The sequence below is a fragment of the Symphalangus syndactylus genome, chromosome 3, assembly GCF_028878055.3.
Source record: "Symphalangus syndactylus isolate Jambi chromosome 3, NHGRI_mSymSyn1-v2.1_pri, whole genome shotgun sequence".
In the NCBI taxonomy this organism is placed as follows: domain Eukaryota; kingdom Metazoa; phylum Chordata; class Mammalia; order Primates; family Hylobatidae; genus Symphalangus; species Symphalangus syndactylus.
This window is the reverse complement of record NC_072425.2, coordinates 55,291,245-55,314,797: the sequence shown is the minus strand read 5'-3', so window position 1 is coordinate 55,314,797 and position 23,553 is coordinate 55,291,245. Positions and strand designations below refer to the sequence as shown.

The window sequence follows — 23,553 nt, the reverse complement described above, 5'->3', positions numbered from 1 at the left end:
TCACTGTTTCAAGTTTTTGAGGTATATTTTCTTACAGTTAATTTGTGACTATTGAAATTGATTTCAGTGTTACAGTTTTAGCTCTGAGGAAGTTAACTTACCTTAAAGATCATGTTAAATGAGTTTAAAATAGCGTGGTATGATCTGGATACCATTTAATTCACTTAATGAAGAAATTAAGAACCAGGGATATGTTTAAACTAAAGCCAAAGTAGATTTTACCTCTTGGATTCCTGGAGAATTGTCTAGAACAGGAAAGCCCAAATTAATACTATCTGGGCTACTTCACTGGCCACTAGTGGTCTTGGGAGAAACCTCTTAACTTTTTTATCCTCTTCTACATTTCCAAAGTAGGGATAATGTTTCCTATAAAGTATCGCCACATTTCTAAAAGTTCAAAAACACTGTAAAACACCTTTGCCTTTTTAGCTGCTAGGAAAGTGTTTTGGAGTTAATTATTCTAATTAATGGCTATGCTATAGAAACATCTTAAATGAGCAGCCAGCATACATCAGGTCCATTGGTTAAGAAAGGGTGTCTTTACACATGAGGGCAATAAATTTTGAAGGTTGTGATTAGCAGCATCCTAAAATCTACTGCCACTACCATGGGATGTGTCCAGGGTAACCAACTGAAACATGACAAAATCAAGTAAACTTCATGTACACTTCTGGGTAGACCCAATAGTGCTGAAAGGAAGACGACAGCTACCCCTAAACTTCCAGCATAAATTCTTGCCAGACCAGACCCTAAGGTTCACTTCTGCTAGAGGCTGTGTAGTCAACTGAGACACACCGGGACAGAAATCTGAAAAAACTGGAGCTGCACCTGCCTTACTTGCTTGAAATACTTCGTATCCAATGGTAGAGTTAACGTCTGTGCAAAGGACAGGAAACCTCTACAATTTGCCTCAACCTAACCCCCACTCCTCAAATGGCCTATTTTGCTGATATTTTCTGTTCCTTAAATCCACTTGCACTTTCCTCCAAGCCTTTGAGTGAGAGGAAAGTTCCTCCTCCATCTATTGAAATCCACTCTGCATTCTTCCCTGTACTTTTGGTCAACCTCCTATCCCTGCCGCACCTTACATGTTTCTCACAGTATTTAACGAATTTGCTCTGTGTAGAACTTTTTTTTTTCTCGTGAAAATTACACTATTCCATCTCTTGAACATGTCTTGGCACTTTAATTTTCGAAAGAAACCGAGCAATTTTTAAATTATTTTCTGTGGCTACTTCCAAACTTAAGGTTTCTGGAAATTTAGGATACCATTAAGAGTCTTGTAGGCTTTCCAGGTTTGTAGGACCTACAGGGTATGCAATTCCTGTAAGTCACCAATCTTGGGGACATTTTAGGGAAATGCAGTGGCGGGGGTGAGACTAATCTCGGCCTCTTCAGTTTCCTTATTAGTAAATCAATCTCCTCTTCAGGTGACTGCTCAAAGGTCACCTCAGCGAGAGGCCTTTCCAGACTACCCGATCCTGTCCTAACGCTAGACTCGTGAGGCCCAGGGGACAACAGTAAATCACGGCCTAACTCTTGTTTCTAGTCGCTACTGCCCTGGTGGAGACTATCTCGCATATCCCAGCACTAAAAGACAGATCTGAGACTCCCGTAAGCTACGCTGAGTCCCCAGCCCAGAGAACTCCTGGGGGTCCGCATTTCCCGCAAGCTCCCCACTGCCCTCCACGCGCTGCCCGCGCAGGTCCAGTGCCGCCGCCGCGTATTTCCGGCCGGAAGAAAGGGCGGGCTCTGTCGCTTTTCTTGACGCACTTCCTGGCGTCGCCTGCGAGGGCGGAACCGCTTTGTCTGTCCGGCCAGCCGACGGCCGGCTGCTGGCTTCCGTGACGCGGCCTCCTCCGCGCCTCGCGCCATGGCGTCGGAGGGGCCGCGGGAGCCCGAAAGCGAGGTAAGGGCCGCCCGGGCCGGCGGGGGCGCTCTCGGCAGCCTCAGCCCGTCCGCCTGCCTCGTACTGGGGGCTCGGCCGGGCGGTGACGGGGCTGGTCCAGCGGGCGTGGGTGGATGCTGGTGACGGCACGGGAGCGCCCTAACGGGTGGCCGCGATCTTCGCGCCCCGCCCTGGGTCCGCCTTGGGGTGGTGGTCAGCGGCCGCAGACCCCGCCCACAGTTAGCACCGCGTCTGTGGTGCGATGTCACCCAGCGCAGTGACTGCGGCCCAGCCCCGCGCTCCGGGGCGGGGGGACTCTGGCGAGCTTCCCGCGCTCTTGGGAACGGATAGATTGTTTTAAAGGACCCTGCGTTTTTCTGAACGTCATTCTCCGCTCTACGTACTCAGCATTACCACTAGATGGAGCCCTGGCGATCGCGTGCATTATTTTTAGACCCATAAAATTCTCAGTGAAAGTAAATCTCTTACTACGTAACTAAAAACTAAAAGAAATCTTACTGAATTCAGATTTCAAAGGCTCGTGGTGATAATACTTTCTAGCAAAGCAAGGTCTGATATTTCAATAAAGCAAGACTTAGTGGTTCATGAGTAAAATGCATATGCTTTTGTGCAACTTTTTCAAGAAAATGTAATGGAAATAAACGTCTGCAGTGTGTTTTGGGTGCAGTAGTTAAACATTCCACGTGTATATTTGACTGCAGTAGTTGTACTGTGTGCAGTTCTATTATTTCTAAGTGAATCTGTGGTAAAAACACCCTTATTCCAAGATCTTAACTATATAATCTGTGTTAAATTTTATTTCCACTTGAATTGGTTGTCCTTATTTTTCACTTTTAATGTTTGAACTGCCTTTTCTAACAAAAAAAGCATCGGGGAGAAATCGTTAGCAAGCAGGTTCTTGTCTTTACAAGGCAGAAGTTTTTAAACAACATCGGGAAAATTTCTGGGCTATTAGGAACGCCTCTTGGGTCTTTTTGTTTGTTTATATTTGCTTGATCTCTGAATGTTTGTAGCCAAAACCTCGTATTTTTCCTCAGGGCATCAAGTTATCAGCCGATGTCAAACCATTTGTCCCCAGATTTGCCGGGCTCAATGTGGCATGGTTAGAGTCCTCAGAAGCATGTGTCTTCCCCAGCTCTGCAGCCACATACTATCCGTTTGTTCAGGAGCCACCAGTGACCGAGTATGTATCTTTCTAAACGTCTTACCTAGGGGCTTACATTTTGGATTTAATGGTGATTAGACTTTCAAATACTCGGCGGTTGCTGCACTAAAGTTCTGCAGATGAGAGAATGCTCTTCAACCAAGTAGAGTCTGAGCTAGTAGCACAACTTAACTGTATCCTGTGCCAAAAACAGAAGCTTTAACTCCCCTTTTTTTCCGTCATACTCATTGTTATTTTCGGCAAAGAAATGGTAGAGACTGCATTGCATTTGTTAGTAAGAAATGCAGTTTCAGGCCAGGCGCTGTGGCTCACGCCTGTAATCCCAGCACTTTGGGAGGCCGAGGCAGGTGGATCACCTGAGGTCAGGAGTTCAAGACCAGCCTGACCAACATGGTGAAACCCCGTCTCCACAAAAATACAAAAATTAACCAGGTATGGTGGTGGACACCTTTAATCCCAGGTATTCGGGAGACTGGGGCAGGAGAATCCCTTGAACCCGGGAGACAGAGGTTGCAGTGGGCCGAGATAGCACCACTACACTCAAGCCTGGTTGACAGAGTGAGACTCTGTCTCAAAAAAAAAAAAAAAAAAAAAAATCCCGTTTCAAGGTTCATTTGTTCATATGGTTTAAAAATATATCATATATCTAATGGGAGATGAAATGTGGAGGGAAGGGCAAAGGAAGGACCAAATAAACATACTCCTCCTTTTTAAGGTTAACATTTTAAAATCTTGTTGAGGGAAGGGGAGGGGACTAGCAACCATAGCTGCCTCTGTGTGGATAATTTTTTTGGAAATTGTTGACTTTTGCTTTCCACCATTTTACTTTATATCTGTTATATGGAGATGAATTTTACACGTTTCAGGTTTAAGTTCTTCTAAATTTGAGTTGAAAGAAGGTTTACATTTTTCCTTACATTTTCTTTTTCCTTCTTAAGATTCATTCTCTAGGTTTACAAAATGGCTCCTCTTGTAGCTGAATTTAGATAAAAAAGTATTAATCTTTGACGTAATTGTGTAGATTTATTTGTAGATCTATTTTTAAGATTTGCATCAGGTGTAGTTCTAAGAATCCTTGTGATTTTTTCTTCTTTGATATGATTCCAACTTGTTTCCTTTTATTTGTGCCTACATGGTGTAATTAAAAATAGTTTATACTGTATATAAATTCTAGAATTATATTTGCAAGAATGAGAATTGTAATGAATAAGAAAATGATTGAGTTGTCTGTTGTATTTAGGAAATACTGAAAGTTGTATTTTTTTGACGAAAGTTGAAACACTACCTTTATGTGCTGGAATTTGGTCTTTAGTAGGAATACTCTATTTTTCCACTGTATTTCATCCATTATTTTGGCATGGGTCTCACTTGAGTGTTCCCTACCTTGAGTGTCTCACATAACAAAATACAAAAATATATCTCAGTGACAAGAACTCAAAGCCATCTGCTAGGTGGTATTTAGTTACTCAAAATAGTGGTGGTAAACATTCACATGTCTAAAGCAACATTTTGGCAGTAACATGAGTGGAGACTAATCAGAGACTCAAGAATGGGCAGTGCTGAATTTAAAAATTAGTTTTCTTGGCCGGGCGTGGTGGCTCATGCCTGTAATCCCAGCACTTTGGGAGGCCAAGGCGGGTGGATCACGAGGTCAGGAGTTCAAGACCAGCCTGACCAACATGGTGAAACCCCATCTCTACTACAGAAATACAAAAATTAGCCGGGTGTGGTGGCAGGCGCCTGTAATCCCAGTTACTCAGGAGGCTGAGGTAGAGGATTGCTTGAACCTGGGAGGTGGAGGTTGCAGTGAGCCAAGACTGCGCCAGTGCACTCCAGCCTGGGCAACAGAACAAGACTCTGTCTGGAAAAAAAACAAAAACAAAAACAAAAAACAAGTTTTCTTAACTCTTCTTTTTTAGCTTTGGTTTACGACCAAGGAAAAGTATTCATGCCTGGCAAGAAAACAAGGATAAGGAAGGCATTAAGTTGAAGAGGAAGAGTTAGAAAGGAAAAGAGCCTTTAAAGTGGGGATGAAATAATGAGACTTCACATGGTTGAGAATTGATTGGGCGATTCTAATATAGATTAAAAATTGCATTGCTATAGTCAGATTACATGTAAATGGAGATCTGTTGCTGCTGTGACAAAAGGAATAGAAGTTTCTGAAACAACTATTTCCTCTTTCTTACTTGTTCAACCACATAGCATCTTAAGTCATCTTTGTCTGTCCCCTTCCCTCATCTGTCCTTAAAGAAGGTATAGTAACCTTTTACAGAATCTGTCCTCCTCCAGTACCTTTCACAGTGCACTCAAAGATGCTCATTTATTCATTTGGAATTAATTATTGAAAGTCTTCCATAGTTTTGAAGTGATGGAGATGAACATACCAGACTCTTCCATATTTATGTTATAGGACAAGACAAAGAAATCAGAAGTAGTCTGATAGATAACATTTGTCATGTTTGGAAAATACCGATTATTTACTGATGCAATGAACAAATTTGCCTATGCAAACAAAATAAGTTTCTTCCAAGTAATGTCCATTGTCATGTTACATCCTTTGTGAAAAGTCCTGTGCAACCTGTGTATGAGGGTGTGTGCCTTTTGTTTGGGTATTATTGTATACTTTCACTTCTTTCATGGTTTCTACAATCCATGAGGTGGCAGGCAAATGTAATGTTATTTTTGCACATAGGAAACTGAAGCTAGAAATGTCTGTTCATGCTAATTCAAATAGGTAGCACCAGAACCAGAATTAACGTGCTGTTCTCCAGAATTGCTACTGCTATTGACAAGAGGTAGTTGAGCATTTTCATCATCTGTCAATATACTGTGAAAATTTTAGTACCAATTGATGCTTTTGAGTTAAAGCAGATCAGCTATGAGAAGAACTAGTGGTATACAACATCGTACAGCTGAGCACGTGGCTTGGTGGGTGGAGGAGAAACTGCATCCCCTTTGGGTCGAAGGGACCATGTGCATGATATGTTTGCGAGATAGTAGAGAAATAAAGTGATAATTTGGGGGGGAAGCTGTAAGTAGATTGGAAGCCTGCATAGTACAGCTGAAAAGTTTTAGGTTTGCTGGGTAGGCAATAGGGAACTTTTGGTAGTGTCTTAAATGGGGTCATTGTAATCACTCCTGAATTTCGGAAAGATTTTTAAAGAAGAGGGGCTTGAAGGCTTTGACCAGGTTCTAGGCACTGGAAATAGTAAGGAAACTACATGAGAGAATTGTTGAAATAAAAAAGAGCCCCATGATTGTCCGTACAGGTTTTGGTGGGAAAGATGTTACAAAAATATTCGGTTGAATACATGGAAATAATTGTAGGATCATCCATGAGAACAGAAGTTGTAAATGGGGCTGTTTTGGGGAATGGATGTTAAATTTGGGATTTATACGTGCGGAATCGGGAAAAAGTGAAATAGTAAGTGGAAATGACCTGAAAGTTGGAGATGGAGGCCTGGACTAGGGAAGGTGCTGGATTGTTTATATTTATGTCAAGTCCTAAGCAGAAAGATAAGAGGTTCTGACTCAGAATGTGTCAGATGGGTGAGATAAGGAGGGTGCAGAGGAGACTGCACCGGGGAAAGAGTCAGAGATAGAGCCTTGGAGGGCAGGTGAGAGCCAGGTGAGCAAAGTCATGTGATATGACTTGAAAAGGCCAGGGAGCTTTTCAAGTCATGTGATGGTCAAGCCAGACCCAACAGGTGCCTGGAAGAAGAGGCAAGAAGGAGGTCCTGGGAGACCTGGAAGCCATTGGTGGGAAAGGGGCAAGGGGAAGTGGAGCCAGAAGTATCAGCTTTCGTGGGAAAAAGGTTGAAACCTGTAGCCTTGTATCAAATTGGCTAAAAAAGAAAAATCAATGTTAAATTATATTTTGGTTTAGTCTAGCAGCTTGGGATAAATTGAGGCAATAGCAACTTTCAAAGCTGTTGTCCATCTGTTAGTAAAATGTGTAGTTTCCATCCACGGTGCTGTGCAGTGTCTGCTTTGTGCTCTGGCCCTGTTAGTCAGCAAAGCGCAGGATGTCATGGTGGGCTTGGAGCAGGGAAGGGCTGGAGAAAACCATTTGCAGGAGCCCTGATGGAGGCATTGCAGGCTGTTGGGTCTCCCCCGAGCAGAGAGAATGGTCTTTAGGGGCATTTTGGCCAGGGTTGCTGGGAGAGGCTTTCCTAAATACTTGGTAGCAGTTGAGTGAAAAGCTGCTGGAGCATCTTCAGGCTCTGTTGATGTTTCTTACGGACTTCCAGCTCATTAATAAAAAAAATAGAGTCAACATCTTTCTTTGCAGGGCGAGAAAGAAATACTCAGATTTTATTTGGCTTTTAATTAGGGATTATTTCAATGCTAGAGTGAGAGTGCTGGTCTCAAAAATATTAAATGTTAAGTTTGAATTAGTTACAGAAAACCTTGAAAAAATTTGAATTAATTACAGAAAAGCTTCTTGGTTTGCAGTATGAAATCTGCAACTAAAGTTTACACTTTTTACTTAGGCAGAAAATATATACTGAAGACATGGCCTTTGGAGCTTCAACTTTTCCACCTCAGTATTTATCTTCTGAGATAACTCTTCATCCATATGCCTATTCTCCTTATACCCTTGACTCCACACAGAATGTTTACTCAGTGCTTGGCTCCCAGTATCATTATAACCAACCCAGTTGTTACCAAGGTTTTCAAACAGTGAAGCATCGAAATGAGAACATGTGCCCTCTCCCACAAGAAATGAAAGCTCTGTTTAAGGTGAGTAATGATGTTGTTTTGTTGTGTCCTTTAGTTGGTTGCTTTAATGTTTAAAATGTAAAGAAATGGTAAATTTGTACATTATATTTAAGTATTGTGTATTTTTTTGTATTTAACCTTTTAAAAAATGATTGAATTGTGAATACTTAATATTTTGCTACTTTAAACCTTTTTTATAGTGGTGGTTTTATTTCATGTTGCTTTTTAATCTTTTCTGCAGAAAAAAACCTATGATGAGAAAAAAACGTATGATCAGCAAAAGTTTGACAGTGAAAGGGCTGATGGAACTATATCATCTGAGATAAAATCAGCTAGAGGTTCACATCATTTGTCCATTTATGCTGAGAATAGTTTGAAATCAGGTAAAAATAACCGACAATGTAGTATAATGCGAGCCTACTCCATGTGCCCCAGAAACATTCCTGCTGTGTATACAGCTGTTTCTATGGGCTTGTTCATTGTAACTACTCCAAGAAATGAGACCTGGGTCTGACACAGCTTAGGGCGTCAGACTTCCTGAGCAATTCTAGAGATCTTTCTTCCCAGGAATGGGATTATTATTTGGTACCTGTTGCATTGTGGGATCTTAAGTGCCTATAATTTGTATTACTTGGTATATACATTTTTCTCTTTTCATTGACTTCACTCATAAACCGTCTGGTACAAGGGACGTTTATTAACTGTAGTAACTCTGGCCTTAAAATTAAATGAGGGGCTTCATGTAGCTACAGCCTACCTTATCCATTGCATTTCAGGAAAAAGATGGGAAAGAGGTTATGCGTTTTATGCTACCTGCTTCCCTGTAGTTTATTCCAGCAAACTGAAAGATGGAAAGTTTACTAGCACAGAAAATTCATTAGAGTCCCTTTAAATTTGCAATACTATAAAATGTCTAAAAAGAATAATTAAAATGCCCAGCTGCACAATCAGGTTCAGCTAGCTATTTCATCAGCCTTAGAATTACAGTCATACCTCACTTACTGACGGGGACACATTCTGAGAAATGTGCCATTAGGTGATTTCGTCATTGCGGGAACACTTAGAGTGTACTTACACAGACCTAGATGGTATAGCCGACCACCTAGCTAGGCTATATGATATAGCCTATTGTTCCTAGGTTATAAACCTTTACACCATATTGTTGTACTGAATACTGTAGGCAGCTGTAACATAGTGGTAAGTATTTGTGCATCAAAGTATAGAAAAGGTACAGTAAAAATATAGTAAAAAGATACAAAATGTTTTACCCGTATAGAGCACTTACCATGAATGGAGCTGGCAGAACTGGAAGTTGCTCTGGGTGATTCGGTGAGTGAGTGGTGGGTGAATGTGAAGGCCTAGGGCGTTACTGTACACTGTTGTAGACTTTCTAAACATTGTACACTTAGGCTACATGAAATTTATAAAAGTATTTTTTTCAATAATTAACCTTAGCTTACTGTAACTTTTTTAGTTTATAAATTTTTAATTTTTTAACTTTCTGACTCTTGTAATAACACTTACCTTTTGTAATAAAACACAAACATGCAGAAAAACCAAAAATAACTTGGCTTGGACAAAAATATTTTCTTTCTTTACATCCTTATTCTATAAGCTTTTTTCTGTTAATTTTTTTTTTTAACTTTCTACACTTTTTAATTAAAAATGAAGACACAACCACACACATTAGCCTAGGCCTGTACAGGGTCAGAATCATCTGTATCACTGTCTTCCACCTCCACATATTGTCCCACTGGAAGGTCTTCAGGGACAGTTACACGCGTGGAGCTGTCATCTCCTGTGATAACAATGCCTTGTTCTGGAATCCCTCCTGAGGGACATGCCTGAAGCTGCTTTATACTTAAGTTTTTCTTTTGTCGTTTTGTGTTTTTTTTTTTTTTTTTTTTGAGACAGAGTCTCACTGTGTTACACAGGCTGGAGTGCAGTGGCGCCATCTTGGCTCACTGCAACCTCTGCCTCCCAAGTTCAAGCAATTCTTGTGCCTCAGCCTCCCAAGGATTACAGCCTCCCAAGTAGCTAGGGGGCATGCGCCCCCACACCCAGCTAATTTTTGTATTTTCGATAGAGTTGGAGTTTTACCATATTGGCCAGGCTGGTCTGGAACTCATGGCTGCAAGTGATCTGCCTGCTTCAGCCTCCCGAAGTGCTGGGATTAAGGCGTGAGCCACCTTGACCTGGCCAAATTTTTCTTTTGTAAGTAGAGGGAGTATATACTCCAAAGATAAAAAGTATAATACATACATAAACTAGTGACATAGTTGTTTATTATTATCGAGTATTATGTACTGTACATCATCACATGTACTATTATATGCCTGTTAGCTCAGTAGGTTTGTTTACACCAGCATCACCACAAACGTGAGTAATTGCACCATGACATTACCAGTAGACAATAGGAATTTTTCAGCTTCATTACAATCTTATGGGGCTGTTGTATACATAATCCATTGTTGACCAGACCATCATTATGTGGCGCATGACTGTACATACTCCTAAAATGTACAGTGCGTTTTGGTTTTTCTGCACGATGGCCCAACCAGAGTGATTGATACTTATGGTCATTTAAACTTTATACTTTTACAAAGGAAGGTGAACAACACCGGTAAGAGTTATGGTGTTTTGACAACAACCTGTTGCATGAATAGCAATAGTCTTTGTACTCTGCAATTTTTGCTTGAGTACTGGTCATCAAACAGTAACTAAATTTTTACTCTTTTAATTTTGTAATTACAGATGGTTACCATAAGCGAACAGACAGGAAATCCAGAATCATTGCAAAAAATGTATCTACCTCCAAACCTGAGTTTGAATTTACCACACTGGACTTTCCTGAACTGCAAGGTGCAGAGAACAATATGTCAGAGATACAGAAGCAACCCAAGTGGGGACCTGTCCACTCTGCCTCTACCGACATTTCTCTTCTAAGAGAAGTAGTAAAACCAGCTGCAGTGTTATCAAAGGTGAGGTGAGGGTTTCTCTCTACTTTTTCTTTTTCCTTGGTACACACTTTTTAAATTGTCTCACTTCAAACATTACACATTAAATCTTGCTGTGGGCTTTGATGTCCATGGAGCTGGGAAGGATGTATTGGGGGAAGCCTTTCATTGTGCACTTAGATAACCTTCTTTGTTTGAACAGTTTATAATGAGGCTGTAACATCTAGTGCAGCTATTGTTTAATTTGTGTGTGTTTTTTTTTGAAATGGAGTCTCGCTCTGTCACTAGGCTGGAGTGCAGTGGCACGATCTCGGCTCACTGCAACCTCCGCCTCCTGGGTTCAAGCAATTCTCCTGCCTCAGCCTCTCGAGTAGCTGGGACTACAGGCTCACGCTGCCACGCAGGCTAATTTTTTTTTTGTATTTTAGTAGAGACGGGGTTTCACCATGTTGCCCAGGCTGGTCTTCAACTCCTGAGCTAAGGCAATCCGCCCACCTGGGCCTCCCAAAGTGCTAGGATTACAGGCGTGAGCCACCCACGCCACTGCGCCTGGCTGTAGCTATTGTTTTAAAAGAATCACCTAGTATACCTTTTTTTTTTGCGGGGAGGGAGTCTCACTCTGTCGCCCAGGCTGAAGTGCAGTGGCGCGATCTTGGCTTCTTGGCTCACTACAATCCCTGCCTTCCGGGTTCAAGCAATTCTCCTGCCTCAGCCTCCTGAGTAGCTGGGACTACAGGTACATGCTACCACATCTGGCTAATTTTGTTGTATTTTTAGTAGTGATGGGGTTTCACCATATTGGTCTGGCTGGTCTCGAACTCCTGACCTCAGGTGATCCACCTGCCTCGGCCTCCAAAATTGCTGGGATTACAGGCTTGAGCCACCGTGCCCAACCTAGTATACTCCTTTTTATATGGTAGCTGAAAGGTATTGTGGTTGCTCAGAAGGAAAAGGTTCTAACAGAGTCTAGCTGCTTTGGCAGCCCATTTTCAACACACTACTTCTAACATGCTGATAGCACTTTTTCCAATACAGAAAAAAAAAAGACTTTTTTAAAAATTGAAATACATTAAGTCCTCACATAATGTTGTCAATAGGTTCTTGGAAACTGCAACTTTAAATGAAAGGCTGTATAGTAGGTCCTCCAGTAACATTTTCTTCACCATCATTTCATTATGATGGTGATGAAAAAAAGGAATTGGTTTTGTTTTATGTTGTTTTGTTTAAAGTCACAGTTTCCAAGAACCTGTCCATGGTGCTAAGTGAGGACTTAACTGTAGTAACATTTAAAACTGCATAGTGTAACTTCTGAATTTTCCAGGCTTTTATCTACATCTTTGTCTTGTTAATGATGCAGCAAATTCAGGAAAACTTATTACAGCAGGTGTTTCACTTTGTTCAACATTTGATCTCAAATTTTTAGTCCACCAAGTTGAGGCATTTCTCTCAAATGGATTGATTTGAGACTTCGAGGAAGAAATAGTGTCTGGTTAGTAGTTCCTAAAATGGCCTCTGATGCATTTCCACTGAAGGAGCAGTGGAGTACATGCCAGTACGAAGGCAAGCAGAAAGAAGAAAGATAAAGAAAACAGGCCTCACCCATTCGCTTTACCTCTTGAATTGAGAAAGGATTTGTTTCCTGCCCTTGGACTTCTGTTAGGTGCCTGGACACTAAGGCCTGAAGGCTCAATGACAGTTGTTGGTAATGTGCAGAAGATACGCCATTGTGTAGCAGTTTGCATGCAGGACCCTCATACAGTTGTACCCTCCCACTGTTGTAGCATGGTGCTTTCCTGTCAAAGAGCTGGGAGAAGTCAGGCCAACTGATGGCTATCTAAAAAATCATAGTTCCATCTGGCCTGCTCCAGGGGCCCCAGGCTGGGTTTGTGCGGTAGCTGAATAGCCACAGGGCTCCCGGTCTTCATCACGTACAGCTCTCATGAGTGCCCTACAGAAGTAGTCCAGGATGCTGTGTAAGCCTCAGGGTCGGCTCGTGGAGTGAGCAGGAGTGTGACTGGTGCTTTATATCAAGGTCTCTTGTTACATGTGACTGTTAATGTGTTTGAACATATGAAGTAAGATAGAAGATATACCTACTGATTGCTCTATTAATAGAGTCACATACACTCTTGAAGTATGTGTGGGCTTTTTAAAAATTTATTTTCCTTCTAAGAGAAACTTTTTCCTGATGATATTAGTAATGTCTGTAAATGACAAAAAATATATATATTTGTCTGAAATTGTACAACCAAAAGAAAAGCATGCTTAACACATAATCTTTTAAAAATGGTCTATTGTGGGAATTTCCTTCACCTAGAGATTATAAATACGTACAGTCTTATGTTTGAATTGTTTAAAACTTTGTTGGTATTTTTTCCATGTCATTAAGTATTTTTTGAAAACGACTTGCATTGGGTCTCTCATACTGATAGGTATAATTTATTTAACCATTCTTGAACAGGTAAGCTATTTCTAATTTTTTATTGGCCTTGGTGAGCATAAAAGTTATGTTTACTAAAAGAGCAGGCTGTGTTTTAATATTATTTTTTATTCCTGGACTCGTTATGAATTGGCAAATGGGTAAATTTGTGAAGCATATGAATTTTAAAAATTATTTTAAGTCCATTATCTTCTTAATGGATTCAACTTTGAATCTTTTAATTTACTTTTACCTCTGGTGTTAGTCACTTGGAGGAGCCTTTTAATATACTTGACCCCCCCCCATACACATAGCGTCATTATATGTCTTATGTTTAATAGGTGAGACAGCTTTCTGTCTTCGTAAAACAGGGCATACATTGCAGGCTTACATTTGTTGTCTTTGTAGACATTTTGATGGACTGTTGAACTTTGGTGTGTGGGCCTAGTGAATGATGGCTTTTGCATTTACATGGGATCATTGCAGCTTTAAGAATTGTGTGGTGCATCTGTGCCAACTTGGAAAGTTTGTCAGTAGTATGTTAAAGTTTTTTTAAAAGTTGCCACAATATTATGTGTGGTGTGATTCCATTATGGGAATCCATATAAAAATATAATACACAAATGTTTATATCATAGGCAAAGAAGTAGAAGGATACTAATGAAGCTATAGATGTGGGTGGTGTTTTCCTCTAGGGAGTGAGATTTGGTTGAAGGAAGTAATTTAACTTTTCACTTTATGTACTTATATATTTTGGAATTTTAATTAGCATATATTTTGCAGATTTTAAGAATAGCAAAGGAAGCTATATTTTAAAATTAAGTGATTGCTTTGAATTTGAAATGGAAAGTAACTGCTTTGGCTTTTTTAAAAAAATAGATTTTATGTTCGAGAGCAGTTTTAGGTTCACAGCAAAGTTGAGAGGAAAGTACAGAGATTTCCCATATGCCCCTTGCCTGCACACACACACACACACAGCCTCCTTCATTATCAACATCTTGTGCCAGAGTAATGCATTTGTTACAATTGATGACCTGCATTGACATGTCATCATCACCCAAAGCCCATCGTTTGCATTAGGGTTCACTGTTGGTGTTGTAATTTCTAAGAGTTTGGGGAAATGCATAATGATGTGTGTCTACCAGAGTAGTATGGTACAGAGTGGTTTCACTGCCCTAAAAATCTTCTGTGCTTCACCTGTTTATTCCTCCCTCCCCTCAACCCCTGCTAACTACTATCTTTTTATTGTCTCCACAGTTTTGTCTTTTCTAGAATGACATATAGTTGGAATCATATAATATGTAGCCCTTTTAGATTGGCTTCTTTCCTTAGAAATGTGCATTTAAGTTTCTTCCATGTCTTTTCATGGCTTTGATAGTTCATTTCTTTCAAGGGTCCATAATAGTTCATCATCTGGATATACCACAGTTTACCTATTCACCTTCTTAAGGACATCTTGGCTGCTTCCAAGTTGTGGCAGTTATGAGTAAAGCTGCTATAAACATCCGTGTGCAGGTTTTTGTGTGTACATAAGTTTTCACCTCCTTTGGATAATTACCAAGGAGTGCAGTGGCTAGATAATATGGTAAGAGTATGGTTAGTTTTATAAGGAATTGCTAAACTATTAAATATCTCCCAAAGTGGCTGTATCATTTTTCATTCTCACCAGCAATGAATAAGGATTTCTGTTGTCAAAGTGTTCTGGATTTTGATATGTAGTGTTATCTCCTTGTTTTAGTTTGCATTTCTCTGATGACATCTAATGTGTTTGCTTTTTAGGGTGAAATAGTGGTGAAAAATAACCCAAATGAATCTGTAACTGCTAATGCCGCTACCAATTCTCCTTCATGTACAAGAGGTAAAAGTGGCTGCAAAAATATTAATTTTTAAAATGTCATATATATTCTAAGTTCATTTTTAACCCCAGTGCAGTTGAAATGATTTTTGTTGTAAAGCCTCAAGACAGCTAATGAGTTGTGGGTAACCTAACATCAATGTTAGTTTGGAAAGTTAAGTAAATGAGATCCCACATGCACACACAAAGAGTATAAAATAAGAGACAAGAATTCTAAGTGAAGTACACATCCCGTTCAGTGAGAAATTTTATGAACTCAGCAGTGACTACTTCCTTTAGTATTGCCTATTCTCAAAAGTTTTTGAGAACCTTAAAGATTGAGAACCTCAAAGAGCTCTTGTTTATTTGGGTGATACCTGTCAACATTTGCCCTATTCAAAGTTCAAACAAATTTGCTTAAAAATAACAATAATAAGCATATTGCATTTTAAGATAGCATATTTTTAGGAAAACCATTTTTCAAAATTAAAAAGCTGTGGTGCGGAGAACAGCCTTGCTTTCCACTTGTGCAGCTCTGCCATCTGGCTCTGTAGATCTGCCATGGCATTCACCTGCCTCATGGTCCTGCCTCATACAGCATTTGGAAGACTCCCAGGTGTTCTCGTGAGAGAGGGAGAGTAAGGAAGGCAACTAATGCGTTTGTACTCCAGAACGGTTTTGACTCCATAGACACCTACAAGGGTCATGGGAGCCTCCTGCCACACTGTAAGGACTGCTCATCTGTCCTGTCCTGGCCAAGAAGTAATATATTCAGAGAGAGTTCCATGTACCCTGCTTTGAAATTTTTACAGTAGCTTGTCCTAACAGAGACATTTTTACAAAATGATTCCAAATTTATTCATAGGGTATTTTCTTTTGTGTTCTCATGTTTGATATGTATGTGGTTGAGTAATGATCTGTACTTCACAGGCTGCTCTGAGGATGTGTAGTTCTCTAGTGAGGGGAACAGTCTGTTTTACCCTTGGGGGTAGCCACAGGCTGCTGACAGGTGTTCACCTGCCTATGTCCTGATAGATGTCTTTTTGTTTTGTCTGTATATAGAGTTTCATGGGCACCTAAAGGAGTAGTGTTGCTGTACTTATGCCTCTGTTCTAAAAGAAATAAATTACCAGTTATTGTGATAGCTGAAGTCTAGTGATCTTTGACTTCTGATGTTAAAGGTACACTTCAAGGTTAGTAGGGCCAAAATTTGATCTTTAGTTCGTTAATTCTGTGTGCTTGCCACGTGGACATTTATTGTGGATTGTTGTTTTTTAACTAAAACTACTGTTTGTCTACCCACTTCCAACCCCCAGGTTAAAAAACCAGTTTCCAGGAAAATTAACCTTACAAGTTAAAAGGGAAAAAATGCAGCATGCATGCCCCAAGAATAAAAACAAGTTTAGTGATTATTATAGTTTCCAAGAGGATGTTTTAAATGATAGCCTACATTTAATGATGCTCTGAGCAGTTACCTCATGTAATGCATGTTTGAGTAACTAAGGAATTTCTATTTTACCGTTGAGATTGTTCAACAATTTTGGTTATCTTTGAGCAGAGTTATCTTGGACACCAATGGGTTATGTTGTTCGACAGACGTTATCTACAGAACTGTCACCAGCCCCTAAAAATGTTACTTCTATGATAAACTTAAAGACCATTGCTTCATCAGCAGATTCTAAAAATGTTAGTATACCATCTTCTGAAGCTTTATCTTCGGATCCTTCCTACAACAAAGAAAAATACATTATTCATCCTACCCAAAAGGTACGTGTCACTAGAGACAGAAAGTAGGATGGTGGTTGCCAGGGGCTCAGTAGAGTGGGGAATGAGAAGTTATTTATTAATGGGTAGAGAGTTTCAGTTTTGTAAGGGGAAATGAGTTTCTGAAGATGGATCGTGATGATTGTTGCACAACAGTGTGAGTGTACTTAATGCCACTGAAATATTCATTTAAAAATAGTTAAGATGGCCCGGGTGTGGTGGCTCACGCCTGTAATCCCAGCACTTTGGGAGGCTAAGGCGGGCAGATCAGGAGGTCAGGAGATGGAGACCATTCTGGCTAACACGGTGAAACCCCATCTCTACTAAAAAATACAAAAAAATTAGCTGGGCATGGTGGCAGGCGCCTGTAGTCCCAGCTACTCGGGAGGCTGAGACAGGAGAATGGCATGAACCCGGGAGGCGGAGCTTGCAGTGAGCCGAGATCGCACCAATGCACTGCAGCCTGGGCAACACAGTGAGACTCCGTCTGAAAAAAAAAAAAAAGTTAAGATGGTGTGTTTTATGTTATATATATATATATATGGTACTATCATAAAAAAAGATTAGGGAAAAGGAGATGTGCATCACATTTTGATTACGTTGATTTTCTGTACCACTGGATAGTCTTTGCTTTTGAGATGGAGTCTCACTTTGTTGCCCAGGCTGGAGTGCAGTGGCATGATCTCGGCTCACTGCCAAATTCTGCCTCTCAGGCTCAAGCGATTCTCCTGCCGCTGCCTCCCGAATAGCTGGGATTACAGGTGCCTGCCATCATGCCTGGCTAGTTTTTGTATTTTTAGTAGAGATGGGGCTTCACCATATTGGCTAGGCTAATCTCACTCCTGACCTCAGGTGATCCATCCACCTCGGCCTCCCAAAGTGCTGGGATTACTGGCGTGAGCCACCGTGCCTGGCCAGGATAGTCTTTTTTTAATCCTTCCAAATCCTAACTAATTGGGTTTCATTCTATACTGGAGTCACTAGTCTGAGTTTATTGTACTTGCACATTGAATAAAAAATAGGTTTTGAGTCATGAAATACAAGTGATAGCTTTTCTTTATGAGTGAGAATGTACATTTTAGACCTATTGACTTAAAATATCTGTGAGCCATTTTGAATTCTTTAAAGAAGAAATGTTGGCATAAGTTTATGCTCTGGTGTATAAAGTTTCTGCTTCTTTTTCCCCCAGTCTTTGTTGAATTTAAATGACTTTTACCAGTACAAGAGTACTAGTAGCAAAATAATTGAATTCCACATTTTGTGATCATGTGGTACATGTTACTGATTTTTGGTTAATGGAATTTATTTACTTGTTATAAGATAGCATTCAGAATAGATTTTTTTCCCTTAAGTAATTTTAAGAGCTTTTTTTTTTTTCTTCACTGCAGCTTTAATCTCCCTGGCTCAAGCAATCCTTCCACCTCAGCCTTTCTAGTAACTGAGACTACAGGCATGCACCACCACATCCAACTAGTATTTGTATTTTTTACAGAGACAGGGTTTTGCCATGTTTCCCAGGCTGGTCTTGAACTCCTGGGCTCAAGCAGTCCTCCTGCCTCAGCCTCCCTATGTGCTGAGATTACAGGCGTGAGCCACCACACCCAACTTTTAAATTACATTTTTATTGATTCCTAGAACTGTTTCTTCAAGAGCCTTTTTTTTATTGGTCTAGATATAGTTGTTGATTTTCATTGTGTATGGATATATTATGTTAGGTTGAAATGTGGCCTTGTTTAGCATAATGGTTTCCTGTGTTTCTGAGTATGAGGATACTTTTTGACTTCCAAAAATGTAATTAGCCCATTCCACATAAATGGTAGCTATGTATTTACAGTGGTGACAATTACTGTGAAGGTAGATGTGTGCTTGTTCCTCATTGCTCTGTGCATGTATTTGAGAGAGAGCAGTATGTGTAAGGGAGAGACCCTTCCTTTTGTGCACACACTGAACTTGACTCTCGGTGAAGCCTCCTCCGTGTCTCTGGGGCTCCTCTGGGTGGCCAGGCGCAGGCTGGACAGCAGCCCACTGTCTAATTTTTTTTTTTTTTTTTTTTTTGTGATGGAGTCTTGCTCTGTCACCCAGGTTGGAGTGCAATGGCATGATCTCGGCTCACTGCAACCTCCGCCTCCTGGGTTCAAGCAATTCTCCTGCCTTAGTCTCCCAAGTAGCTGGGATTACAGGTGCCCGCCGCCATGCCTGGCTAATTTTTGTATTGTTTTAGTAGAGACGGGGTTTCACCATGTTGGTCAGGGTGGTCTCGAACTCCTGACCTCAGGTGATCCACCCGCCTCGGCCTCCCAAAGTGCTGGGATTACAGGCCTGTGCCACCGCACCTGGTGCCCCACTGTCTAATTCTTTGTTGCAGCTTCCAAGTCACTCTCAGAGCCAGTTTTCCTAATATGCAGTTAGCATTCTAAGAGTTAACAGATTTTGTTTTATTTTCCCAAGATCTTTTTAAAAAATTTTCTTAATTATAGGTCTAAGAAAAGCTTATTTTAGAAAACTTCTAAAAGATAAGAAGAAAATCAGCATCTCCTGTTATCTTCTAACCCAAGTAGCTTTGCATTTTACATAGCTGGAGTGATAGTGATCAGAATGGTTTTTTTTAGAAACTTTCTGTATTGTGAAATTTTATTACAGAAATGATAAGTGGTTACACTTCAAGGATCTACTTATGGAAAAGGTCATCTCTCCCATACTTTTGAGGCCTACCTTCAGAGAAACCTTCATTAGCAATCTGGGATATGTCCTGCCTCAGGCTCATGAAAACATGAACAAAGAGAGAGGGGTTTCTCTGTTTTTTTGTTTTGTTTTGTTTTATGTTTTCTTAAAATGTGATCATTTTATACACATTACCCTTAAACCTGTCTTTTACACTTAGAAAAATATCATGGACCGCTCCTGTGGGTCAGTAGATAAACATATGCTTTTTAATAGCTGCTGAGACTTTTACTTCTGAAGTGTAAATTCGCACTGGGTATAAAGCAGGGCCTAAAACAAAAAGTTCCCTGCCCTTTTAGAGCCTCCATTCTGATGGAGGGAGGCCGACAACACGCAGACAGACGTAGAACATGTCAGAGAGTGATCAGTGCTCTGAAGAGAAAACCATGGGAAGTCCAAGGGTAGAAAGCAACAGGTAGATGGTGATGAGGGGCGGCCCCAGCCTAGCCAAATTCTAGTGAAGGGGCTTCAGTGCAAAGGCCCTGTGGCCAAAGCACATCTGACCTGGATGAGGAGAGGCCCAGGGGGTTAGGGGCCTGTAGGAATGATGAGGTCACATTTAGCAGTCCTGGGATGGTCCCAGGTGTTTGTCTGAAGGTTCCATGGGTGATTCTGCTCTGCAGACAGGTTTGATGTTCAGATAAGGAACGACTGGGTCATGCTGATGGAAATGGCCTGCCTGGAATTACAAGGAGAGCTTAGGCTGGGATCAGGAAGGTCATGAACACCATGATCTCCTCAAGCTGAAAACTAGGTTCTGTCCAAATCCACCAGTTTTCAAAAGGAATTGGGCATTACAACTATTTGGACAAAGTTTTTTTTCCTTCAGAACTATTCTAGTGAATGCTGGCTTTTTAAAAAAGGGGATGAGGAACCTAACTCTGAATAAAATTGCCATGTGATTATAGGACTTGATATCTTAATTTTGTTGATACATAGTATTAAACATTCTATTGACCACCCTAAAAACTGAGGATTTTTGCTTTGATTTTTTGTTCTAGTCTAAAGCATCACAAGGTAGTGACCTTGAACAAAATGAAGCCTCAAGAAAGAATAAGAAAAAGAAAGAAAAATCTACATCAAAATATGAAGTCCTGACAGTTCAAGAGCCTCCAAGGATTGAAGTACATTTATATTTATTATTCACATTGTGTGATATAATAAGTGGGTCTTTCTTAAAAGAAACGGGTTCATATTGGTTTCCTAAGTGAAAATCTCCAGGGCTTTTTAATGATCATTTTTGTAGTGCTAAAGAAAACAGCCACTCTTCTCACCTCTTCATTTTGGCTTCCCAGTTGTCTCAGAGCAGCCACTCAGTGAACATCTGAATGAATGAATTGTCTGGAGACAAAACTACTTGTATCAGAGTTGAATAGTTTGTGTGCCATGTTACTAATATTTCCCCTCAGTTATCTTCTTTACCTGTTTTTTTTTTTTCTTGCTTTAGAATGCTGGCTTTTGCAGGGCCTCCTTTTCTATCCAGAAGTCTTATTATAAAGTGCTTCATTATAGAGAGATGTAGAATACTATAGAACCATTGAGGGCCCAAGTCAGGAAGATTTCAGGAACTTCCAAAAGCATGCTTTAATTGTTCCATGATACTCCAAGTATGTCATGTACTCTAAGGAGCCAGCCTGGGTTCTAACTTAATTTCTTGTGTGCCTTGTTGTTTTCTTTACATTGCTGTACCAGACTCAGGTGGCCTGGCTGCTTGTGCAGGCCGAAGGCTCTCTCAGAGGTGCTAGGGTCAAGCCCAGGCATTCCCACAGACTTGGGGTGGGGGTTCCCAAGGCTGTTAGAACATCAGTTGAGAATAGCTGGGTTACGTGTTTGAAAACCTACCATGGCAGAGCATTATGGTTTAGGCAAGTGAATAATTTATATTTCTGCCCCATGTTTCCCATCTTTTTCCAAGGGACCTAAAATATTGACAAAATGACAGGCATTTTTAAGTGATTAAAAAATTGTTTTTTAGCAGGCCTGTTGCCTTTGGCTCCATTTATTAGCCTGGGTTCAGCAGAGATAGCATGTAAAATCTACTGAATCTAGATGGTTTCTCTAATTAAAAACATAATCCTTCGAAGAACAGTTACTTGAATACTCTCATGCCAAGGTGGTCCAGGGTGAGTTCTGTAGACCCCTCGGTGTACCAAGATTGTTGGTGGCACTCTCTTTTTTGGGTACAGGGGTATTAGAACTGTGGCCTTTAAATTTGCTCTAAGTTAAATAAAGCAGAAGCTCTTATGTGAGAGTTTCGTGGCTTTTTTTTTTAAATCACTTTTAAGAACTTTTGTGGGACTTTACTGAAGAATGAAAATATAAGCAAGGAAAAGGTTGCACTTGGCATGTTTGCATTAACAAAGAGCTAAAGGGGTGTGTGGTTTACTTAGGATGCCGAGGAATTTCCCAACCTGGCAGTTGCATCTGAAAGAAGAGACAGAATAGAGCCACCGAAATTTCAATCTAAGCAGCAGCCACAGGTAATTTTTAGATTGAAACCACAAATTGCTTTAGGCTTAACTTTTCTGGCTCAACTAAATGCTTGAGAAAAACTGCTTTCCAGACATTTCTGTATGGTGACAGGTGGTTTTGTTTTGATTCATTCCTTCATGAGAGAACTGCACCCAGCATGTTGAAACAGAATTGCTCTTAAATAATAAGATTTTATTATTTTATAATAAGACTTATTTTATGATTATTATTTTATAATAAGATTATTGGTAACTGCAGTTGCTAAGTCGGAAAGGAGGGGGATCATACTGCCTTATGAAACTTTAAGGGGAAAAAGTTGACTCAGTTTATTTGGGAAACAGAAGAATTTTTTTGCAAGTCAGTAATGTCTGACAGAAGAAAAATAAGAGAGGCACCACAGTTTTACTCTATGCAGTCAAAACAGAAGCTAAAGTGGAGGTGATTCCCCTTCTGTACTCCACCACCTACCCCGTAGATTCAGGAGGGAGCTTGTGAGTCATAATTTAGATAGGGAACTTGCGTACTTGTAGACATTTATTTGCTAGGATATTCGTTGTCGTTTTGCCTTTTAAAGGGGCTATTGTTTTCGCATTCATGGAAAATAAAATTCTAAACCTTTGTGTGAGTTAACTTTCAATTCAGTGTTATAATTTACTCATCTTCCTTCCATGCAGCAGGCCTCCTTGCCTGTCCTTTGTTGCACTTGGTACTTTCCCCTGATGGGAGCCCTCAGCCAGTAGGGTTTTTGGTGTCCTGGAAGAGAACACTTGGCAGGAGAGTGGAGCGGAGGCACTAAAGCAAATGGGACACCACGCCTTAGGACATATCACTGGGCTTCCTTGTACAACTTTTTATATAGTCTCAAAACCCAAATCACAACAATTGCAAAAATAACACTTGTTTTGAGCATATCAGACTTTGAGCCTGCATTTAATATTATTTGCTGAGTATGATTTGGGCTTATGTAGACTTTTGGTTGTATCACTATAATTTCATGGCATTTTGTTGGTTTATGGAGGCATTTGGAGAGAGAATGGGCTAATGAGGCGATAGTACTAACCAAGTAGCCTCACACACAGACTTTGTAGCCAAAGACTTTATACGAGTGCTAGTGTCTTGTCTGTAGATGTGTATTGTTGACTACTCACAATGGAGATATAGACAAAAGTGTAGGTGATTTAATATAAACCCAATGTTCTGAAAGAAGGAAGACATAAACAACCATGGTAATACTGGCAGATAATGTGGGATTGATTTTTTTTCCTTTCATTACTTGAATTTTTAAAAATTCTTTTTTATAGTCTCTATATTTATTTCATTTTATCTTTACATCAGTTTTTTGTAAAATGAAAAGCACAGTTTGTATAGTTTTATAAGTAAACTTACGAATTTTGAACTTTCAGGATAATTTTAAAAATAATGTAAAGAAGAGCCAGCTTCCAGTGCAGTTGGATTTGGGGGGCATGCTGACAGCCCTGGAGAAGCAGCAACACTCTCAGCATGCAAAGCAGTCCTCCAAACCAGTGGTAGTCTCAGGTAAGAGAGTCTTTCCATCTCAGGCAAGTGGTTGGAAGTCTTTTTCAGCTA

General features: G+C 40.3%; 1 protein-coding gene across 11 annotated transcripts in view; it reads left to right on the top strand.

The window, feature by feature from the left end:
- The first annotated feature begins 1,762 nt into the window (after positions 1-1,762).
- The window catches only part of SECISBP2 (SECIS binding protein 2), a 39,951-nt gene continuing 18,160 nt past the window's right edge, over positions 1,763-23,553 (top strand). For 3 of the 11 annotated variants that reach the window (XM_063636932.1, XM_063636931.1, XM_055272016.2), the window contains exons 1-10: positions 1,764-1,909; positions 2,947-3,092; positions 7,571-7,820; positions 8,041-8,182; positions 10,554-10,780; positions 14,955-15,033; positions 16,568-16,776; positions 20,496-20,618; positions 21,885-21,974; positions 23,370-23,502. In XM_063636932.1, the coding sequence (XP_063493002.1) occupies positions 1,874-1,909; positions 2,947-3,092; positions 7,571-7,820; positions 8,041-8,182; positions 10,554-10,780; positions 14,955-15,033; positions 16,568-16,776; positions 20,496-20,618; positions 21,885-21,974; positions 23,370-23,502 (1,435 nt within the window). In that variant the 5' untranslated portion in view covers positions 1,764-1,873. Of the gene's footprint in view, positions 1,910-2,946; positions 3,093-7,570; positions 7,821-8,040; positions 8,183-10,553; positions 10,781-14,954; positions 15,034-16,567; positions 16,777-20,495; positions 20,619-21,884; positions 21,975-23,369; positions 23,503-23,553 lie in introns of those variants that run through there. The other 8 variants (XM_063636933.1, XM_055272020.2, XM_055272019.2 and 5 more) reach the window with 7 other exon arrangements.